General features: G+C 38.9%; 1 protein-coding gene across 1 annotated transcript in view; it reads right to left on the minus strand.

Moving 5' to 3' along the window:
* The window catches only part of CNTN1 (contactin 1), a 93922-nt gene extending 86944 nt beyond the window's left edge, over positions 1–6978 (minus strand). Inside the window, exon 1 of the mRNA XM_074144507.1 lies at positions 6849–6978. Within this exon, the coding sequence (XP_074000608.1) occupies positions 6849–6960 (112 nt within the window). The 5' untranslated portion in view covers positions 6961–6978. The remainder of the gene's footprint in view (positions 1–6848) is intronic.
* Positions 6979–15834: the final 8856 nt, after the last annotated feature.

A 15834-nucleotide genomic window follows, 5' to 3' on the forward strand; every position in this document is an offset into this window, starting at 1 on the left:
CCATATGTTCAGAAACTCCAGAGGATGTATCCTAAGGCCCTAATAATGCAAACACTTCTGTACGTGCATTCAATTCGATAATAAAAAAAAACCACAACCAAGCTCCAAGACCAGAAGACCAAACCTATGAGTTTGAGAAGGGAATGCTGAAAAATAAAGGGAGAAAGATCAGAAAGCTCTTCAAGACCTAAAGATTGCTTGTTTAACAAACAAATTACCATTTTGCTTTAAAAAAGAAAAGACAAAACAGGATGGATTTTCCTTTCAGGATGTCTGTGCATAAATCAATTCATTTTGAAGATAATTTTAAGAAGGTTAGTGATAGGCTTTTGATGGATAAATGCCACTGTAATGAAAAATTATTTTCAACAAAAGATGGTAATTTTTACAACAGGATGGATACAAGACCTTCTGCTGGAAATACTAAGATCTTTAACTTCATTTTTAAGAAAGGGAAAATGGTAATAGTGTTTGCTTAAAGCAAATAAAAATGAGATTATCATTTATTTAAGTTCATTAAAGGTCTCTCATATTCTTTCAGGAACTCAATCCATCACAAAATTTAAGCATATAAGTTAAGCCAAATCAAGAAGTTACTTATGGACATGATGGTTCAACACATGTTCGAGTCCTTTTGCTGGATAAGAAGCAACTGGATTCTAAAACCACCACAAATTGTGGCCTGAATATCAATAGCAAATCACAGTGAAAGGCTTTTCAAAGATCAGTGTCAGAAAGAAACTAAAACAGGTGGAAAACCTTAAGAACCCACCACTCTCACTGTGCACTGATATAATAATAAGCATCTTTATTTTTCTAATAAGCCTTCTCTTTCTGCCTCTGCTTCCTGTATACCTCTCTATTTCCCATGCATTTAACATTGCCAAAGGTGGCTGCTTGAGACAGTCATTTGGTATCACTCTCATCAGTACTGATCTAATGGACATTGTTGTATCCTGTTACATATTTTCACCAGAGAGGGACAAAGATCTGTTGACACGGCTCATGGCTAGATTAACCTTGAATGCTAATGGATGCTGAACAGAAGACCCATGGACTTAACTATCACTAAGGCACCAGGCTCCATATCAGCATCGCAAGTGTAGAAATCACTTGATATTTAGAAGTAGATCTCATACTGCTTTCAATATGTCACAGAAATGCGGACGTACTAGTATCTCAGAAGCTTGTGCTCAGAAACAAGATGCTCTGGGTATGAGTCAAAATATCTCTACCAGGCTCACAGGAAGGTAAACAAGGCACTTCCACATATCTGAGCATTATGACCACAAAACACATTTTGATTATTTATTTACAAATGTCAGACATCCTGCAGTATCATGGAATGGTCTTCCAGGATCCAAGCAGGGACATGGCAGACAAGGTAAACAGGTATTAAGTATATTCATCCACTTTGGATTTTAGAAGAAAATGCCTATCTCTCTTTAGCAATTGTGAATAATGCCATATGTTGTGGTAAAAAGCTTTAAATAATGTAGATTCTGGCCCTCAGTTCATACCATGCATTTTTGAACCTACCGTTCCAGAGAAAATCCAAGCTATATATAATTTAAGGTTTGAGGGTTGGATTTTTTTTTTTACTTCTCTCATAATCAAGTGGGAAAAGTTGCCCTTGGCATTCATGGGAGACTTATGTGCTGAAGCAGTAATGCGTTCATGTCCACAAAACTCATGACGTAGCATTTCGTGGTCTATAAAGAAGATTCCGTCATCCTGCTGGTGAAGAGGTATCAGTGCAAGCCAGCATGACACTAAAAGGACATCAATTTCCAAGAACCAGTCAGCACTCAAACAGAAAAAGTAACCACTCAAGCAGCCCCACTTCGTATTATATGAAAGGGTTAGATTGTCTTTGGGAAGGTTGCCTCTACTTTTCTGGACTCAAAAGAGCAGAATTACTCCTGTCTCACATGTGCCAGTGAAGTCCTTGAAGATCTGAGTAGTTAATTATGCAGTTTCTCCTTTACAGCAAGTTTCAAGTATGAAAAGTTCCAACCCTTGGCAGAGCAAGTTTCTCCACTTATGTCTAAGAATGACAGGGTACAGTTTGCTTGTCTTCTCAGACTGCCAAGAGGAACGCCAGCCAATACCTAGTACAGTACTTTTAAACATACGCACAATTGCCTATCAGATACTTAAATTATTTAGGTGATTCTTAAAAACAAAAGCATTACTCCAAAAGTGACTTAAGAGCCTAACAAACTGATCTCATGGGAAAGCCAGTGCTCAGCAAATTAGGGCTGAATGTAGAGCGAAGTAGCTACTCTGCACTATCTCCCCACAAAAGCCTTCCAAGTGCAGATGAAATACCAGCAACGTACTCACAAATTCAGCACGCTGTCTAATTGCATCCTCATGTACACATCGAAATAATTGCCCTGCACGGAGACACCCTGTGTCTTACTGGCTTTCTTACTTTACCAGCTTTCACTGAAGCTTGGTATACTAGGGATTTTTGAAAATAAGGCATTAGGTTCCCTAAAAAGCAGAAGTGCTTTTAACATTTTTACTCCTGGACTATTAGCTCATTTTGCACAACCCAAAGTAATCACTAGAGTGACAAGCTGCCTTTTGAGGCTTGATCTAACCCAAACTTGGGTACTCCCTGGCTCTGCACTATGAAATCATGAAGTAAAAAGTAGAACAGTTTGATTAGAAATAAAATATTGGAGGAACACAGTAACATTTTTTGCTATTGACTCCTCTTATAGCCAAATGTAATCAATTACTCATTAAGCACAATAAAATATAGGGCCTTTGCAGCTTTTAATTAGTCTTTTGGAGGAAGAAACAAAACAAGCCTGTTGCTGAAAAAGACTCTTCATTCTTTTGGTGCAAGGTTACTATCCAAGTGAAGATCCACTTTGGTTCACTGATTTATATGGGATGTACTAGATGAAAGAAAAGTTTAAAATTCAGACTTAGGAATAGGATATGAATTTAATGGGGAGTCAATGGCAACTTAGAAGCTTGCTGGAGAGAGCTCAGATGTCAGGGGAAAGAGGAGAAGAGTCAAATATTACCAGTAATAGGCATGAAATAACTTTTTTGGCAGCGGACTGACAATCATCACAATGTTCCCTGAGGGATGATTCACTGCTCTCATTTGCCTTGCACTGCTTGAAGTGCACTCTGGAAAGCAACCTTTATTATAACTGTCTGTTCTATCAGTAAGAAAAAGACGAAATTACTTATGGCTTTTTCATCAATTTATATCCACAAGATTACATTTCAAGCACTAATTTACCTGGAAAATAAATATTGCTCCTGTCTCATTGCAGAAGCCTAAACTTCTGATGGACTGATTTGTGTAATGTTTGCTTCCCTGTAGTTAAGTGCACATTTCCCACTGACGGGAAATGGCCAGTCATTGTAACAATTCTCAACTGCTGCCTTTGATTACCACAAAACAGAACTGGCTAAATGTCAGGGGGTTTAGTCCAAGGCAAACTCCAAATTTCTAAAAAATAATGTATTTCAGTTTGGGAAAAAAAATCTTTTTATATTTCCCGTAGCAGGAAAAAGATCAGTTTGAAAATGGGTAAAAATCCTTAGCTTATAGAATGTCAAAATACCTGTCACCCTTTCAAGCCAAATTCTGAACATCTCAAGTCAGTGTAGCTTCAGGTTTTCAGCTTCCTAGCTCCTTGTTCCCCAAACACTTCTAGCTGTTAAGTCTGAAAGCGCTCAGCACTCAATCAAATGCATGAATTCTGAATACTGTCAGTTTTTTTGGCTGATATCTTTGAACTTGGGACAGACCATATGGTGAGACATCTCAAAGGACATTGACCTTGGAAGCCATCAGTTTCCTGGTTCCAGATCAGTTAATCCAGTATGTCTGTTTAGAAGCCATGCAAAACCCTTGACTGGTGGCCCCAGAGTCATGGATTGGTTTGCCTGAAGGCAATTTACATGGTAGAACCACCTAGAACTGTGGGTACAGCACCACAGGAGGCTAAGTGAGCCAAACATACTTCCAAAGAAATCTCACTTTTTGTTAAAAAGTGCTGAAACAACTTTTAAAATATCCTGCTTTAAACATCTGCTCCCAGATAACTCATCTCTTCACTCTGGTGCTTGGTGTGTCTTGTTTTTGAAATGAGAATTCATGATCTTTACTCAAAAACTGTCCCTGATTCCCCCATCCTCAATTACTGTTGCTGTTGCCACCATTCACCTTGATAGTATCATGTGTGAAAGAACGCCTTCTAGAACTTGACCTGATCATTCTAATTGTGCGCTTTCTTTCTCTACAGTATCTATCTCTCACTTTTTAACCATACTCTGGACAGTACCAAGCAACCCCTTGTATTTCATCTTTGTTAGTGCAGCTACGTATTTTCTGGTTACCATGACATTTTCATCGCCAAGAAATACATTGAAAAGGAAAATTTGCTAAGACTAGCTGCCAGCAGCTCTAGCACTGATTTGAAATTAAAAACTCTCCAGTAAGATGCAAGTGCTGGGGCAGAGTAAAGACTGCAACATCAGATTTATATAATCTGGATGGGTGCCATAAACCCTAGATGACAGAAGCAGACTTTCTCTCAACTCAAATGGATATTTAATTATTTATGCAAAGTAGAGCAGGTCCAAGAGCAGAGAGTATGTGCACTACTCAGCCTTACAATAATACACCGGAAATAATGAACTCCCTCTGATTGCATAAGACTACAATCTTCCACATTGAAGGATGGTGCCGTATGTTTACAGATGGTGGTGGGTCTTATCTTTGGCTTTTGATGAAAAACACAAGCAAGTCCTGGAACTATTCTATACCAGAAGATAAATTAGGAAGTCTCTTTGAATTGGGAACGGCACTATTAGAACCCATTCAAAACCCTTCACACCAATGCCTCCTATTCTTCTTACAGGAATCGTAGCCTAACGTAGCTAATTACAGCCAAGCAAAAGATCAAACGAACATTGCTATGAATGTACCAATGCATACTCAAACTGAATGCAATATCATCATACCCATCTTTGTTCTTCCTACGTCACTTACTTGTGACCCTCATAGCACACAGTCTTCCCATGACATTCTAAGGCACCTGCCAGGAGGTGCATTCTGGTGCCAAGAATTCCAACTTGTGGGCACAACTGCAATGTGCATAATACACAAGTAATAGCATTAACCATCTGGCCTTGCCCATCGAGAAATTAACTGAACAATTGTTCTAAGTGATTGACTCAACTTTTTTATCAACCAATATCCAGCATTTGCTTGGCTACTGCAGCTGATGATTTTGTTTGATGTCACCGTGGTCAGAGTGAAATCACAAGTGTAACAGTACTGATGGTAACTGACAGCCTCTTTTTTCAGGAGAAGACCAGTATTAAAGTGATGAAATTAAATTTTTAATTTTAGTGCCACCAGCAACCCTCATATCTTAACAAAGAAAACATCCTTGAAAAATAATAATAAACACATTGTAAGCATGAGATCACAACACTTTAAAGGTCTTAATTTTTATTAGGTGTCAGTGTATCATCCAGAAAACTCAGATATGGAGTAAAGAACTGAGTTCAAATGCTTCATAGAATAAAATGATGTTCTTACTAAACCAAAAAGCAGTCCTGTGAGCTATGGAGTAATTTCTTAAAGGAGATAAGCTTACATCACAGTATTAATCAGATTTTTGGACTCAATAATATAAACAATATGGTCTCACGGTAGTGAAATTGAGCCAATGCCTGAAATGATTAAGCAAGACTATGAACAGTTCATTTCGATTAAGGACTCAATAATTACATAAAGAACCCAGAGAAACACAAGAAAGTTTTATGAAATGCAGCAGAACTAGCTTCATCAGTAACTTTCCCCTCCAAGTAGGGAAGGATCTAAAGCCTACCTTGAAAACAACTGAATCATTAGTACACAATATTTGAACTTCTCAAACCTCAGTTAGTATTTTGCATATTCACAATATAATTATTACACTTTTTACAAGCTTAGGTCTCAGTTCATGCAGTCTGTACGTAAGCAAAATATTTTCTTTCTTGAAAAAAGCTCTGCTTATGCTGGGAATCTAATTCATAATAGCAACTAGAAACCAACATTGATTTAAATTGTTAGGGATGTCTGAAACAGGCATTACAAATCTCAAAGTTGTTCAGAACACTTGGAATAGGAACTAGATCTTAATCCTGAATTTTAACTTTCCACAGAGCTCCTTCCATCTCTTAGAACTGAGTCAAAATTTTAGTTGCAAATATCTCTGTAATTTCAGCTGTTAGAAATATGACTCCTGAATGTTTTAACATTTATGGCCCCATCTCTATTTATGAAAAATTTTACCATTTGTAATTTAAAACTAAAGTCAGTATATGCAGCCTTTCCCCACATTATTATGAAAACTACCACTATATTGTTATGGTAGGATTTTATGAATTTTATGAATTTTAGATGGTGTCTATATTACAGAATTTTGTGTTTAGTGTTTCTTCTTGTGGGCTTATTTCCATTTTTCTAACGGATCATCTGTTGATCATCTGTGCACAAATACATGGTTGAAACATTTTTTATAATCTAGAGAAAGAAATTATTCTGTATACTGAATTAGAATAGACAATAACAAATTGAAGGTCCAGATGTCTATTTTTTCAAGCTTTGAATTATGGCTTCCATTGTAGTAAGTATGCTTCTTTACATCTTTATTATTCATATTTAGTAAGTATGTTTTTTTATGTCTTTATCATTTGTATTCAGTGATTCATTGTATCTGCAAAAATGAATTAAGGCCATACAAACAGCATAATTGACCTTGAAATGCATAAAACAGAAAACAGTCAGTTAAATGAATTGACATGGGAGGTCATCTTACCTGCCAGGCCAAAGACGAAACAGGGTGTAAAAAGATGATAGATGAAGAGCCACATGGTTATCTTCTGTTCAGGCATTATCTCCAAAGGCATAGTGCCTTGCAACACCAGCATTCAGACAGCTAAAAATACCTGATCAGAGAGAAAGAAAAAGGAGTGGATAAGTCTGACATAAGGCTTTATCTCATATCACATTTAACTTGCCATATTATCTATCTAAACCGAATACTTAAGAGTTAATATAGGATAGAGGCTTTTGAATATTACCAAATTTGCTGGACCAAAATAACGATCTCTTTTATTCCGAGAGAACGCTGTTTAAGAGTACTCAGATTTTCCAGTGATAGTAAGTAATATGACAGATGTTAATACTGAACATCCTCTTTTAGACTTATCTTTCCATATTAAAACTATGATTTGGGTTGGATATAGATCCTCTCTCTGAGAACACTTCACATTATTAGAAATATTAAAATAATACATAGTTTGCAATAAAATAAGGAAATTCAAGATTTTATCCTCCATCTCAGTAAATACTACATTACAATTAACGATTTCAAAGTCTGTAGAAAGAAAATCAAAGTGAAACGTAACTACATTGATTTTTTCAGGATTCATTTATTTTATCTAGTATATAATTCCTTTTAAACTTTTAACATATGATTCACGATCCTCTGGAAAGGTGGATTTTTTAATTTTTATGAGTTTCCTTCTTAAATGTTGAATATAATCATTATTGCAATGTCATATTTGAAGTTTTCTCTTTTCCCTGTGGGAGAAACTCTGCTAAAGAAACATGAAGCTTCTTTTGAATATTCTAAGATTTTAGATACCATTTTTCAGAATACTTTACTTCTATAACATTTTTTACTTCTTTTAATCGAAATATTTTGGTAGCTTTTTGTTTCTGGCTGCTGGCTGTTATCTATTTCTTTAGGGCAATGCATCATCGTGTTTGCAGTGTGCAATTTTCCATTTTTTAATGGATTTCTTGCTATGAATATATAAATGCATCCTTTACATCCATCACATCTTGTTCATACTTCTTCTCTTGATTGGTTGTGCTGTAGCACTGGTTAAGTTATGACCTTCACACAGAGCTTGTTATTGTATCTCAGGCACATGCTGATATTATCCATTCCTCTCAGCATATTCATTTTGTTACTATTTCATTATAAAATATGCTTATGCATACTTGAATACCCTTCAGTGACGTGCATCCTAGGATATGTTTGCATGCTAAGATGGCATTATCACTTTTTGCAGGAGGTAGTCCTGATGCTACCATTTTCTTGCTTCCCATGCCAAGCACCAATGACTGATGGTGGCTCCTGCCTTTTACCAAGACTCTTGCTCTTTCCAGGTCAAAAATTTACCAAATTGTTCTCTTTTTCCAAAATTCAAATCTCTTAGCTCTTGTTTTGAAACTGCACTGTTTCCCACCTCCAACACCGAGAAATGGGCAGCTTTGAATTTCAAAGCACATACCTGATTCCCTAAGTATGTTTGGGATACGTGCTGATGTGATTAATAGAGAGCCTCTGGTGTGAGCCGCTGCTGGACAGGCCTGTCTCACTGTACCTGTCTCATGGCTCTCTTTGAGGTGGCTAGGAACATTTCTTGGCCATCAGAGCTTTACACTTGTCCCCTCCTCCTCAGAAAAATGCTAAGAAGATGTTTATTTGACCATGACTCAAACAGCGAGCTTTCCTTAGAAGAGTTTCATGGGGTATTTTATTAAACTCAGTGTAGGAAAATGGCAAGAAATACCACAAGAGACTCTTTTGGTTCAGAAATTACAGGAGCTGTTGTACTTCACATTTTTCCTTTTTTTAGAGATTAAATCTTTAACAAAAAGGTCAAAACTGTATTAGTTGCCATGACCCTAAAATCATGGCTGTTATATGAAAACATTATTCAGCAAAACACAGACAAGAGCTAAACAGCGACCCTCAGAACTGAGATTTATTTAGAAATACTCCCTGGAAAAAGGCTCTTTTGTTGGCAATAAATGCATACTCTTACTGTAGATGGATCCAAGGGGAAGAATTTACTAAACATCTTTACCCTCCCACTTCTGTTGGCACTAAAGTTTCTTCAGCCTCCGTCACACAAAGGACATTCACAACTATTTCAGGCATCTACCTTAAATGACCAAGGTATGAACTACTGCGCCTATGTGATTTCTCTGAAAGACAAAGGTAGGTTAGATCAACAAATGACCTCCTATACTTTTCCAGCAGCCATACCCTGGCTATGAAGCTTCTTGTGTTATGACACTGCCTCGCCTGGAACATTTATTTCCAAGTGACGTGAGTTAAATTGCATAGTTACACTGAAATAATGCACATAATTAAACAGAAATGAAACAGGAACTCTGCTGGGAACAACGGTAATTACGCAGTAACTCATGGTGATAATGACTGTGTTAAAATGTATTGATAGATGAAACTGTTAAGAGTAAACCTGTGTTCTGTCTCTGACATGACAGGCACCACTACAGACAGAAGATCCCTCCTTCATCTCTTTTGCAGAATTCAGGTTTGATTTTGGAAAGTTACCTTGTCCTCTAGCTCTCCAAAAATTCCTTTCTGTTGGCTCAGGAAAAAAATGGTTTGAACGCTCGTTCACATTACAGTAAATAAAAATTGTGTCAGTAAATGCTATAAATACCTCATTTTATTCAGATACAAAAATATCCACCCTGCCAGGATTAAAATCCTTTCCTTGCTCTCACTTTTTTCGGCTGAGTGGGTTCTATATATATAGCATATCCATCCCTCCTGATTTATCTCAGCTTGTGGACGAGAAGTGAGGCTGTTTCACATCGCTCTGCTGAATTTTGGCAGAACTGCCTGCTATGTGATGAGACAGCACGTAGGCTATCATCTCTATGTCTGAAGTAGTGTGGCTGTACACGATGTTACCACCCAGCTGCCCAAGGATGAGTCCGGGCGTATTAGATGCAGCATGACTCGCGCCGGAGGCAGCGCTGTGGGCTGCAGTGCTCACACGGCATTATCTACTGCCTCTTTTGCTTTACAGCTCTCAACCTTTTTTCTTTGCAGAGTGAAAAGGATATTGTTGCCTAAGTCAAAATCATTCCCAAACAAAAGAACAGTCATTAGTACGACTCACTTTTCTCCCCTGTGAAAGTACAGAGTGATTATATGTCTGGACATACTCCTTTTAGTCTGCACGGTGCACTACCCCTTCTTTTCTCACAACAAAGCACCGTAATTTTAACAAATGAATAAGACATTTTTAAAATATGTAATAAAATACGAAGGCATTTAACTGCAACTGTGTCAAGTTTAATTACTATCTAATGCTCATTAACACATTTAGGTCCCTTTTGACTGTTCAGTTTCCCAAAAGGGCTAGTCACCACTATAGGACCTTTGCCTTGCTAGATCCAAGAAAACTTCTGGTGAGCTGCCTGGAGTGCAATCCTCCCAAAGGAGGTGAGGGAAAACTGGGATATTGCCTGCTGAATAGAAAGCACTTTCAATTTTGAAGAGAGGGACCTCCCAGAACACTTCTGGAGGCTTCCATTGTCTCATGACGCTTCATTAGGATGAGGAGTGTTCCCAGGACACAAGGATAGACCTGCCTCTCTCTGTTACCCTATCATAAGGATGCTTTAATCCCTCAAAATGTGCTATAGGAAAATGTCTATATTTTCATCAGTATTCCATGTGGCCTTCTTAAGATCTTCACCACACACTTTGGTCTTCATGAAGGAGAAACAGACATTCGCTTTACAGCTATGAAAATAGCTAGTGTTTTGCATCACTTCCCTACTTAATGCAAAGATGTAAATGAAATACACCCGAGTCCTGAAAGAACTAGCTGATGTAGTTGCCAAGCCACTTTCCATGATATTTGAAAAGTCATGGTGGTCAGGTGAAGTCCCTGCGGACTGGAAGAGAGGAAACATCACACCCATTTTTAAAAAGGGTAGAAAGGAGGACCCTGGGAACTACCGACCTGTCACCCTCACCTCCGTGCCTGGGAAGATCATGGAACAAATCCTTCTAGATGCCATGCTTGGGCACATGGAGGACAGGGAGATGATTCAAGATAGCCAGCATAGCTTTACTAGGGGCAGGTCCTGCCTAACCTAGTGGCCTTCTATGATAGAGTGACTAGGTCAGTAGATAAGGGACGACCTATGGACGTGATCTATCTAGATTTCAGTAAGGCCTTTGACACGGTCCCTCACAACATCCTGCTTGCCAAACAGATTTGATGGGTGGACTGTTCAGTGGATAAGGAATTGGCTGGATGGTCGCACCCAAAGGGTGGTGCTTAATGGCTTGAAGTCCAGATGGAGAGCAGTGACAAGTGGTGTCCCTCAAGGACAAGTGCTGGGACCGGTACTGTTTAACATTTTTATCAATGACATAGACAGAGGGATTGAGAGCACCATCAGCAAGTTTGCAGATGACACCAAGCTGTGTGGTGTTGTCGATACACCAGAGGGATGGGATGTCATTCAAAGGGACCTGGACAGGCCGGAGAGGTGGTCCAGATGAACCTCATGAGGTTCAAAAAAATCAAGTGCAGGGTTCTGCACCTGGGAAGAAACAATCCTCGCTATCAATACAGACTGGGGGATGAGGTATTAGAAAGCAGCCCTGAGGAAAGGGACTTGGGGGTGCTGATGGACGAGAAGCTGGACATGAGCAGACAATGTGCACTTGCAGCCCAGAAGGCCAATCACATCCTGGGCTGCATCAAAAAGTGTTGCCAGCAGGTCCAGAGAGGCGATTCTGCCACTTTGCTCTGGTGAGACCTCACCTGGAGTACTGTGTGCAGGTCTGGAGCCCTCAATATAGAAAGGACATGGACCTGATGGACCGGGTCCAGAGGAGGGCCACCAAAATGATCAGGGGGTTGGAGCAGCTCTGCTATGAGGACAGGCTGAGGGAGCTGGGGTTGTTCAGCTTGGAGAAGAGGAGGCTCCGGGGAGACCTCATAGCGGCCTTCCAGTACCTGAGGGGGGCCTACAGGAAGGCTGGGGAGGGTCTGTTTACAAAGGCCTGCAGCGACAGGACGAGGGGCAATGGTTTTAAGTTGGAGAAGGGGAGATTTAGATTGGATATTAGGAAAAAGTTCTTTACTGTGAGGGTGGTGGGACACTGGAACATGTTGCCCAGGGAGGTGGTTGAGGCCCCTTCCCTTCGAGATATTCAAGGTGAGGCTCGACGAGGCCCTGGGCAACCTGGTCTAGTTGGGGGTGTCCCTGCTGACTGCAGGAAGGTCGGACTAGATGACCTTTGGAGGTCCCTTCCGGCCTGGACCAATCTATGAATCTATGACATCACCTCTTTGCAAGGGTATAAAGCATTCATAATCTAGACACAAAAAGAAATTACAGACAGCAAGTAATGGAAGTCAGAAGAATGAGGATCATAAGATCACAAGCAGTGTAAATAGGTTACATAAACTACTAGATTTTAAATCAAGAAGGGGTGGGAATGGACAACGGAAAGTGAAGCCCCATTGAACCCCCCCCAATGAAATGTGGGGGACGTTAAAAGGGCTCAGCATTACAGAGGGTGGGGGGATGTCATGTGGAACATGTAAGTGATGTGTGGGAGGATGGAGGCAATAAGCTAAACCAAAAGGGCGGTCAGAAAGAATGGCAGAGAGGGAAAGCGATGGAGGTAGAGATGTAGGTAGATGACGGTGCATGAGGATTAGCAGTCACCTCTGTCAGTAAATCTCAACATTTACCATGGCAAGATCTTCCCTGAACCACCCTTCCCAAGGCTTTCAGCATGGGAGCAGTGTGATCGCTGCATCAGCCCCCAACATCCGCTCAGGGCTACCTCTCAGGAACCCCAAGTTCAAGACTTGGCTGAATGGGCAGAGAAGAGGGCAAAGGGAACTGTTTAGGAGCTCTGGCTTGGTACACTTAGCTAGGAGAGGTAAATCAAAATGCTTGTTACGATTCTCATTTCCTGGTATATTATGATAATTATACACATTCAAGTTTCAGAATTGATAGAGATTCCATCCGGATTAGACTATAAATATATACAACAATCTAGAAGAAATCTCTGGTTCTCCACCCTTTTTCAAAACATGAATATATATATAATTGCAATAATTCAGTAGTAAATTAACAGTGGCAAGTTATAATCAAAGCCTTTTAGGACCCAAACAATACTTCAACCTAATCAGTGCTTTGTATTTGTTTTTACTTCAGGCTCTTTTAGTGATTTTAGTAAGCATCTAATTGCTTGTTATCTTGATTTTCTTAAAAGAGTTGGCATTTTTTGCTATGATAACTAACTCCTCATAAATCTTATTAGTTGCTCAGTATTTAGAACTATCACAAACTTTTGAATTTTGCAAAAATAATGATATACATTGCATATTATTTATTGTATTACTGTTTGTCCTTTTCTACTATTTTGGTCTTTGCAATTTAATTTTGTGATCAATCAACAAGTTTTGGCATTCTAGGTTAGACTGTGCCATTAGAAGGGACACTACATCTTATTCAAAAGTCTGAATATCTCTGAAACCAATATCTTAGCTACTAGTATTTACTAGTCTCTGTTACCAGCAAGGTAATAACAGTCAAGTTCCTTACCACTGCACAGATTTATCTCATTACAGTGGTCTGGGATTACTGTAACTAAACTTCCAAGTCAGCCCTACTCTTATAGCACTGCTACAGAACATTTTTAATGATAGCTGGCTACCTCTTAAGAGTCCAAAAGTGGCTTTAGTTTCCTTCTCAAAGGTTTGTAGAAATTCTTCCCTTCCTTTTGATCGTCTTTGATTCCTGGAATTATACTCTTCGTTTTTGCCAGATTTGTTCAAGTGGAAATGCAAGTTCAATTCCACTGCCCCCAACACTGCCCACCGGCCCAAACAGTCTGACACTAACAGTCATGCTGCTAGTATTTTCCATGTCATCCTATTTAAAAGATATAGCTATTCTCTCCATTTCACATGAATGAAAGCCAGCCAAGAAGCCCATCAATTTGATGGCCCACAAATAAGATACTCTATTTGAACAGCATTTACACTTTCAAGGAAAACATTCAATAATGCAACAAGTAACCACTGAGTTACAGCAAAGAGCACCCTAATTCCTCCCTCCGATTACTCAATTTTTTTCTCTACTGCTTACAAGAGCTAAATAAAAAAATAAAACACCCCAGGATCAGTTCATTAATATATTTAGACAGTGGACAATTCAACCAGCTCTGCATTTCTGCTTGATAAACATTGACTTGGAAACACAAAGAACCAATGTCTCGGAGGTGATGAGGACTCTAGGGTTGTTACAGGGCTTGGCCTAAGTTACAATGGGAAACCTTAACTTTGGAGTGCAATACAAAACTTTCTTTCTTTTACAAATATTTATGAATTTAGTCTTTGTGCCTTCTTTTGCTAGGCTTAAAAGAACTAATGTCCTGGCACACCAATGATTTGCAACATACTCTGGCTCAGTTACCCTTTTTCTCCCCTCCTTGAACCCTTTTTTGACAGCTGTGACTTCTCTCCAAGGATCAAGCATCAAAAAGACAATAAATTCCTTCTCTACACGTTTTGAGCCATGCCTTTTGCACTTGAAAGCAATAATGCCTATTCTACAAAGCAAGAAAACATAGCGCCTATAACAAGAAACAAAAACATCAAATATATTTGCAGAAGATTGTTATAAGATAGAGAAGGTACCAGGGATCTGAATGGCAGCCTTACTGTTACAAGATGTCTGTTTTCTGTGGCAATTTTCTAATGCACCATTTTTTCAAGTAGGACAACACGCTGGTAGTTAATCACACTGTGAATCTAACTCTCCTGCTTCCTTTATATATACACATCAAAGAATTCAGACCCCGAGAATCAGTAACTTCTTCAGTCAATTGCTCAGTAGGCACTTTCACTTTTTTGTTAGGCAATTAAGAAGCCCTACGGGACTTTTCTTTGCTTGCCTGCTATATCATCCTTCCCATTTTCATTTTTTTCACTCTTTGTTTTGGCTTTCTGTTATTTTGTCCTCTCAGATAGTTCATGCAACTAATGAGATGTCTTATTTTTTGTATTTGCATCCACAGACTCATTATGAATCAACACTAATTCTTTTCCCTACAAGGGTTTTACAGCGGTCACACATCTATCTCATCTTGCAGTTAATCAACAACTCTGTAACGAAGGGTCATTTAGTATTGCTATTGTAAACATATTTTTTTCAGAAGGTTAGACATCTTCTAATTTGTGGTAAGATCAACTCGGCTTTACTATTAATTATGAATACAGTTTTGTTACTTTTCTTGAGTCACTGAGCTGCGAAAAGGTTTTGTTTTGAAATACCTTCAGATAATGAAGTGTTGCTTAGCGGTACTTAAACACTGTCTTTAATCATCATGTCAGCAGCAAAGGGTCAGGCAGCCAGTCCTCCAAGTCCCTATTCACACCGTTTGCTCTATCAGCAATGGGCTGTCCTTTCTTCTAAGGTAGTAAATAAGAAAAAGATCACTTACTGCTGCCGTAACTCACAGGCATTACTCACACTTCTCCGAAAGCATGCTGTAAGGGCTTTGCTGCTTAAAGATTGCCTGGTAAAAAATTTCAGTACACAAAAATCAATAAACCACCTGCCAAGCACCGAGCATCACACAGAACAGCACACTGCTTGGTTCCTATACTTACAAGTAGCTTCTCTTTGGGTCTTAAAGCCTCATTACTTTAACTTTGACTCCAAGATAACCAAACATACACAAGGCTCTAAAACCAGCGTGGAAAAAAATCAGCCATGAATACAAATAAATATCCATTATTATAACTGGGCATTCTTTCATATGACAAAGAGGGTTTTTTGGTTACTTTGGCCAACAACTTTCAAGGGACAAAACCCATTAACTTCTCCAGTAAAATTAAGTGTATAATTGCTGTTATCTTGCGGAGTTTCAATTTTGTTAAAGTTTATAAAAGAAAAGAACAGACTATTCAGAACATCAT

Source organism: Numenius arquata, chromosome 2, assembly GCF_964106895.1.
Source record: "Numenius arquata chromosome 2, bNumArq3.hap1.1, whole genome shotgun sequence".
NCBI classification, from domain to species: domain Eukaryota; kingdom Metazoa; phylum Chordata; class Aves; order Charadriiformes; family Scolopacidae; genus Numenius; species Numenius arquata.